The sequence below is a fragment of the Panthera pardus genome, unplaced genomic scaffold (genome assembly GCF_024362965.1).
Source record: "Panthera pardus isolate Hobbes unplaced genomic scaffold, ASM2436296v1 HiC_scaffold_17, whole genome shotgun sequence".
Taxonomy (NCBI): domain Eukaryota; kingdom Metazoa; phylum Chordata; class Mammalia; order Carnivora; family Felidae; genus Panthera; species Panthera pardus.
The window spans coordinates 54,726,550-54,734,894 of NW_026526732.1; the positions used below are offsets into that span (position 1 = coordinate 54,726,550).

At 49.4% G+C, this 8,345-nt stretch overlaps 1 protein-coding gene across 2 annotated transcripts in view; it reads right to left on the bottom strand.

The window, feature by feature from the left end:
- The window catches only part of SOBP (sine oculis binding protein homolog), a 162,280-nt gene extending 158,159 nt beyond the window's left edge, over nt 1-4,121 (bottom strand). For both annotated transcript variants that reach the window (XM_019443017.2, XM_019443016.2), the window contains exon 1: nt 3,428-4,121. In XM_019443017.2, the coding sequence (XP_019298562.2) occupies nt 3,428-3,523 (96 nt within the window). In that variant the 5' untranslated portion in view covers nt 3,524-4,121. The remainder of the gene's footprint in view (nt 1-3,427) is intronic.
- Between the last annotated feature and the right edge of the window lie 4,224 nt (nt 4,122-8,345).

Genomic DNA, 8,345 nt, shown 5'->3' on the forward strand with positions numbered 1-8,345 from the left:
CATTGTAAAGGTCATAATGAGACAAGCACTTCTACTTGAAGATATTTTCACTACACTATAAGCATCTATGCCAAGTCATGTACTTTTCACACACAAAATTATATTGTATCAAATTTAAATTTGTTACAACTGCCATGCACATTAGACCAGTGATAACGAAAATGTAACTCAATATCTGATCTAGTGAAACAGCCACCAACATTAGCTCCCAGCCACATGAAGACAACCTCCAATGCCATTACTGGTGTCAGCTAAACCTCAGCCAGTTTGTCTTCTCCAGCCATTTTAAAATAAACATGTAACTATCTCAATTAGGAGATCTTGAAGAAAGCCTCATGATGGGGTGATTTTGTCACTCATTCTGAGTGCCCTGCATTTGCTGTACTTAAAATAGACACTTGTGCCAATGTCCTTTCTATTACCCGAAGCGGGGAAGAAAAATCACATACACACCAGTCTTTTTTCTTTCAGCTCACAGAGAAGCAACTTGATCCAACCAGTGTTGAAACCTGAGTAGGTCACTGTACACCATGATAAAACTCCCTAATCCCTGAGCCAAATCTCCCTGAGGGGGGCCTCCTCCTGACCCTCCACTTCCCAGGCTGACTTTTCCATTCGCTCTCTCCTCTTTCCCCCTTTCATTTCCCCTACCTTCAAGCCTTGATATGTGATCCTCGGTGGGGGCTCAGGTTTCCGTTTTTACAGCTTAGGCCGTGCTAGCTGTATACATTCCTTTCTTTCTGCCGGGCAGTGATTACTTACCAGGGTTTAGTTTACACTGGTCCAGATGAAAGCCGTTCAGATGAAGGCAAACACAGCCAGGCAGCTCCAGCGGCACCGATATGAAGCTGCACAAGGCCACATTGTGTTCTCGGTGACATTTTGTTGCACATATTTTTGTACAGGGCAACCAACTTGTTATGTTACTCTACACTTTAGGTTTGGGGACAAGGAGTAGTAATAATACCATGAGGTTTGAGGAGGGTTATACTGATGTGGTTATTAACATTAAAAACAGAAAAATATTAATGAGTTCAAAATAACCTTTCCACCATTTGACTTTGAGAAAGCACTTTTCAAATGAGGACTTTGGGTGCCATTATATTAGAGGAATACCTACAAAACAATTCCAGTAGAAATGGGAATCCATGCATACTGGCATTGTGTGCGTGGACATGACTGGAGGTTTCTGCCGGGGTCTCTCACACACTGGTCTAAACCAGATAGAAAATACCAATCCTACAGGCAACTGAGTTATTTGCTGTGTAAAACTTCTTATTTAATGCCACTCTACACAGAAATGATGAGGACTAAAACTTCAAATAGTAGGTGGTGATTTGGAAGAAAAATAACATTTTAAGAAGAGGAAATTCTGTGCACGAAGGTTAATTCCATACTTAGTCCTGCAGCATTGACTAAAAATTGTGTAATTTTTCCCCTTCACACAATGTTGTTTTTGTTTCTTCCTCACCAGTTCAGACAAACATCTGTTATACTGTAGAAGGACAACTATCTCCCAAACCACGGAGTGCGCCCGCAGCCAAAGTCAACAACGCCAGCCCCAAGCATTGAGCACAGTCAGCCTTTATATCCAGCCGGGATAACATTTCACATGTTTTGATTAAAATTAGCTAATTTGTAATTCTAGAACCTATGAAACTTAAAAGCTGCCATCCATATAGATCACATTAGGTAGTGTTTTAAAGGGCCAGTGCACACTGTGATTTCCTAGTGGCTCACTTCTCTCCTGTTCCTGCACCCCCAATTTAAAATGAAATGGAAAAGTAATCTGGAAATGCAGGACAGAAGAGAAGTGTAAGTGAGGAAGAATGGTTATTGTAGACTGTTTGAATTCCAGCCCTCATCAGAAGACAACAGCTCCTACTGGTCTTTTAAAAAACTATCATTTAAATCAATGGTGGTTTCCATCACAAGGAATGGCACTGGTTTCCAGAGCAAATCTTCCTTAACTCCCCTTGGACTGATGCTGCACCCCATGCTTTCAGGCACTAAGTTCATCACCCAGAAATAACAGCTCAAATTCCGAAATTGAGATTGCTACAGACATTTTCTGGAGGAAAGGAAAGCTATAAGCATATGCACCTAGATACTCATACAGCTTGTATTATCCGTGCGCCCCTTCCTAAACACGGGCTTCACAGGAGGCACTCTCACAGAATGTGCTTGTTCTAATCAAGAAAGCGTCAAAGCGCGATAAATTTTACTTAGTCGCATGCCATTTTCATCCAGTCTGCCTTTTAAATACAAAGTTCACCAACATGACTAAGTCAGTTGGCAGTGTTAAGGATTCTATCTTGCAGAAGATAGGGAACACCAAGCCGGCTGCAGAATGAAAGCTAAAGTCCCCCTGAAAACTGCTACTTGTTTGTAATTCACAAAAAGAAAAAAAATTAATATATATATATATATAATTTTTTTTCTTTAATCAACATCGATTCGTCATATCAACACAGAATAAAACCCTCGCCGGGCAAAAGCTTCAACTTCATGGAAAATAAGTGTGTGTGTCGGGGGTGGGGGGGGTGGGGGTTGGCCGGAGCTGAGCGGTGCTCTGGTGCAATCGCTCCAAAGCGAACAGCTGGAGCGCCAGGCTGCTGCGCTCGCCACCTCTGGCGCACCGCTGGCCTGGCGGGGAGCCCGACCTCGCCGACAGGACTCCGGGCTGGCCTTTCCGAACAATGGGCCGGCGCTCGGGAAGGCCGCCCCCCAGACAGCTATCTTTCGGCGGGGCTTGCCCGGGTCTGATAAACTGGGAAGTGGAGCATGCAAAGACGAGCAAGAGGCGGAGGCAGCCGAGCGAGAGGAGCGGACAGGGGCGGGCGAGGTAAGCTGGCCGTCAAAACGGTACCCAGACTCACGCGGCTGGGGCCGCACTCGCCGGGGCACTGACAGCCTCTCTACACCGTCGCAGCTGGCTACTTGAGGGGAAGCGGGATCGAGGCGCTGGGAGACGGACTGGAGGCAAGGGTGGAATCGAGCGCTCCCGGGGTTCCTCGGCCCGGCAGCGCCTCAACTTTGGAGGGATCCGAGGAACGGTTCCCGAAGAAAGGGAAGAAACTACACACGGCCGACTAGGAAAGCCTCTTCACCACGTCCACCCGCCACTTGGGCCCCCGGTCCCCTCCCTCTGAAACGCGCCTGTGCCAATCTGGGGTTTATAAGGTTAAATAGTATGTGGTTTCCTGGCCGCCCCCCCCCCACCCCCATCAAATCGGAGGCAGGCAAATCTCGGGGATGCAGCCCGCGAGTTGGCCTCGGTTTTGCACCTGGAGGAAGAGCTGAGGCGTTCTGGGCGTCCTACAGAAACTGACAAGCGCTCCCCGTACCCCCCAAATCCGTACAACGGCCCAAAGGGAGCGGGCGGAAGAAAGAGCTCAGTCTCTCCAGCCCCGAAGTCCAAAAATACCTTCATTTCCTCATTGATCTCCCTTTTCACTGGGTGAGCCGGTTTCCTGCTCCTTTTATTTTCCGGAGGTCTCCCTTCTTTCTCCATTTCTGCCATGTTTTTGTGTCTGGTTTCTGTGGAGATGAAATGGCTGCTGCCGCCGCCGGCGGTGGTGGTGGTGGTGGTGGTGGTGTCGGTGGTGGTGGTGGAGGTGGTGCTGATGGTGGCAATGCTGGCGGAGGTAGCGGTGCTGGCGGGGCTGGGGCTGGGGCTGGGAGGGGGGAGGGCAGGCGGGCGCCGGAGAAGCGGGGTCTCTTCTAGCGGCGGAGAACGTCAGTGGCTGTCACAGGGAAAGGTAGCTCGAGGAGTCTCAGGGATGCCGCCGCCGCCGCCGCTCCTGCTCCCGCTGCCGCTGCCGCCGCCGCCGCCAACGCCGCCGCCGCCGCCGCTGCCCCTGCCGCCGCCGCTGCTTCTGCCGCTCCCGCCGCCGCCGCCGCCGCCGGGCTGCATCCTCGGTGCCCCGTGGAGTCGTCAGCCATCTTCCGTCGCTCTGTCCGTCTGCATGGGCGAGGGGAACGAGGGCCGGGCGCGGAGAGAGCTGCTCTGGGCGTGCGTGCGTGGATGTGTGTGTGTGCGCCCGGGAGAGCGCGCCAGCACCGGCGCCCAGCGCCTCCCGCGAGCCGAGCCGGGGGCGGGCCGGGGGCCGGCGCGGGGAGGAGGGGGCGGGAGGGAGGGGGAAAGGTGGAGGGGGGGGCTGGGACGGCCCCCAGCTCCGGAGCGGGCGTGGCTTCCACCGTCACTGAATACGCGGATGCTGCGCGGCCCCGGGGGCTGCTCGCGGCCGCTTGCTCATCCGCGGCGGGCACCGGCGGGACGCGGCGCCCCTCGCGGCCGCCACCTCGGCCTGACGGCCCCTGGGGCCGCCCCGACCCCAGCTGTTCTCCTTAGCTCCGTGATGTGGGCTCGCGTGGGTTTGGAGTTGGCTTTTGAGCCGGTCCTAGAAGCTGCCGAGGGGGGGGGGGAATGAATGGGGGTGAAAGGAGGAGGTTGGGCGGTGGGAGGGCACGGGGATTCGAGGTCGAGTTGCAAGAGGGCCGCTTTCTTTACCCCCGGGGAAGGCAGACTGAGCTCGCTGCCTCCGGATTCCAGCGCCAGGGTCTCGGGAGAAAGGAGACCACAGCCCTGACCTCCCCCACAGCTGCCAGGATAGTATCCCCCCCGTCCGGGGGCCACCTCTGGGCGTGTGGAGGCGGGAGGCCCCTTGGAGAGGTCCGTGCGCCCAGCTCCGCCGGTCCCCAACCGGGTGCGAGCTACGACTGCGTTTGCAAGACAGCTTTTGCCTCTCAATGAACCACTTAGAAGTAGGACATCTCGGACCTCAGCCCCCTGTTCTTTCTTTCCCCTCCAGTTCTCTCTCTCTCTCTCTCTCTCTCTCTCTCTCTCTCTCTCTCTCACACACACACACACACACACACACACACACACTGGTGTCTCACTACAAAGTAACAGTTTTACCCTGTGACCCCGTGCGCACCCTTGTCCCAGTGCCCTGGGTTTAACCTCAGGGCATTGGGTGCTGCTGGGAGCGCGGGGTCCCGTTGATAAGGTTTCGTCCTCCGGGAGCCAGCTGCGTTCGCCCCGCCTGGCAGGACCCTCCCTCCACCGCCGGTGGACACTCTTCCCCACGACTTCCCTGCGCGCGGCTGTTCTCCCCCATTCGTGCTCTCTCCCCCTGCGCTCGCACGCCTTCGCTTTGGCCCACTAGGTCCGTGCCTGGGGCCAAGCTCGGGTTGCGTTTGTGGCTCTCTCTGGGCTGAGGCATTGGCGTGAGAGGTTTGATGAGGCTTCCGTGAGACACGCAGCCCCGAATGCTGGTACACGCTGCGGGTGACACATTGACGTTCGCTGCTTGGCTTTCCCGCGCCACTACACTTCGTAATTACCTGACACAATGCGATATGGGGGTGTCCATTGTTCCACTGCTTGTTATTGTGGAGTGTTCATTATAACCGTGGTGGAACTTAAAATTACACAATTTTTTTAAGTACTTAAAGATTGAATGAATCGGCTTGGGGAATATGAGTCAGCTTTCCATTAAAATCTGTTTGGCCTGTCAAACAAGGCTCATTCTGGGTATCACATTGCCTAATTTGCATTTTAGCATTGTTTTGTTTCTTAAAAGTCAAGTTGGAGATATTTGGGAGCGTACTCGGGAGGGCTGAGCACCTCTACGGTGGCTGTTTTGCATTTTAGCATTATTTTGTTTCGTAAATGCCAAATTACAAATACTTGGGAGCATATCCAAGAAAGCTGAGCACCTCCTCTCGCCTCTTCTCTTCCCTGTGTGGAGGGAAGGAAGGGAAACCGCACCCCTCTCTGCGTGGCTCGCTGGATCCCGAGCGAGCCAGGTCGCCAGAGCGAGAGAAGCCGAATCAGACTCTGCTCCTGCAAGGGGTCCAAGCAAAACATTTGCCCGGGGAAAAAAGTTTAAGATCCTGGGGCGGTTACCTGGGGCAGAAAAAGTCGAGAGAGGAGGATTACTGAGTTTTTATGGAGCGCCCTGCCGTCCAGGGATCCCCTATTCAAGATTTTTCTAGCAGCCTCTGGGAGTGTACCCAGGGATGCACAGGTGTGAGCCCAAGTCCTCTGGCGAAGTTGAAGCCGGGAGTAGCCCACAAGAAACCTACAACGACCCTGGCAGCAAGGGTGAGGAGAGGAGCCCAGAACTGTACTAGCCGTACCCACACCCCCCCCCCACGCCCCTCCCCCCCCCCCCCCCCCCCGCCCTGCCCCGTTTTCCTAGAACAATAACACAACATTCCTGAACGTGTGAAAGTGAGTGTTTTTCCGCAGTGAGGAATAGCATCCTGATGCTGTTGCCAGTAGGGAGAGATGAAGAGGGAATCTTTATGGTTTTTCAACCTGAATTTCGTCCAAAACATCTGGTAAATAATATGTGGGTTGGAGGTAGTTTGTTTTCTCTGTTTTGTCTTCTTGGTCTTTAATGAGAAGTAGTGAGAAACTTTTTTTTTTTTTTTTTTTTACTTTCGAATATTCTAAAAGTGTGGAAACATATGTCATAAAGTATGCACAAAGGGAAGCTTTTTGTCTTCTGGAAACATATTTAAGTCCTCTCTGTTTCCTTCAGTGCCAAAAGCATTACAATTGATTCACTGTTGTTCACTTGATATCAAATAACAAGTTATATGCCCCAAGTCCTAAGATACAGTTTCACAAGTTAAGAATAAAAAGAAAAGGTGAATTGCAGCCCAGAGTTATATGTAGTGGTAGCTATACTTCCTTTAAAGAAATCTCTTCCTCTGAAATGGCTCATTTAATAAAAATGATGATATTAATCAGCTACCTGTTCTTTCACAGGCACATGTCTTCCAGCAAATGGAGGTGGCAATGTTGTGTTAGAATTCACGATGCCTATCTTCAGTGGCAGAATGAAACCTCTGATAGTGTATGTGAGGAAACTTTTAGTTCAGAACGAACTTCAGAACTAATGACTGTTACACCTTATTAATGACCAGTTTTAGGTTTCTTCAAATGTACTATAGATGAAGACAATCGTAACAAGAGTTGCTGCTTTATGAATTTGGACATATCATGAGTCTCATAATGTTCCCTAGATAACTTTATACACTTTGTTAGAGTATAACCCTGTGTAGGAAGGAACAATGGCCTACATCTTGAAAGAGCCACTCATTTGCTACTATGACCCTGGACATAGAAAAAGTCTTCAATATTCCCCTTACTGTACCCCTGCCAGTCACCAAAATGAGTATGGGACTGACCTTTCATACATTCCTGGGATGTATTTTTATGACTTTTACTCTTCAAGGCTTCTTTGATATTCATTCTAACCAGATTCACCTAGGAAAACACATCAGAGAGAAGATGAAGGACCTAGGATGGTGTGCCTTGGGCCCTCAGCTTCTAGATCTGCTTCTTTGTTATCTCTAAGAACTCCCAACTCACACGCCCAGTCCTCATGCCTGGTAATGAATTAATAAATATTTGCTGATTGATTTTTATGGCATAACAACAAACTTACAAAGACACTTTCCTGTATATTGTTTGAAATTGATGCTCACCTCGAACAAATTCTGTGGTCTAATCAAATATGGGGACTAAAACATGTGGAGTAATTACTATGCTAAACACATTGTAAGAATTATATCACTGAATATTTACAAAATCTTATGAGGCAGCTTCTACTATTGTTTTTTTATTTCGCTTTTTGTGGGTTTTTTCCCTTTTCAATGTTTTATTTAAATTCTAGTCAGTTACCATACAGTGCAATATTAGTTTCAGGAGTAGAATTCAGTGATTCATCACTTATGTATAACACCCAGTGCTCATCATAACTGCCTTCCTCAATACCCATAACCTATCTAGCCCATCCCCCACCCACCTCCTCCATCAACCCTCAGTTTGTTCTCTATCTGTAAGAGTCTCTTATGGTTTGTTTCCCTCTCTCTTTGCCCCCCTCCCATATGTTCATCTGTTTTGTTTCTTAAATTCCACATATGAGTGAAATCATATGGTATTTACCTTTGTCTGACTTATATTGCTTAGCATAATGCACTCTACCTCCATCCGTGTTGCTGCAAATGGCAAGATATCATTCTTTTTTATGGATCAGTAATATTTATACATACATATATGTGTGTGTGTGTGTGTGTGTGTGTGTGTGTGTATATATGTATGTATGTATACCACATCTTCTTTATACATTCATCAGTCGATGGATATTTGGGCTCTCTCCATAGTTTGGCTATTGTTGATAATGCTGTTATAAACAGCAGGGTGCATGTATCCCTTCAAATCTGTATTTTTGTATCCTTTTGGTAAATAGCTAGTAGTACAATTGCTGGATCCTAGGGTAGTTCTATTTTTAACCTTTTGAAGAACCTCCATACTGTTTCTCAGA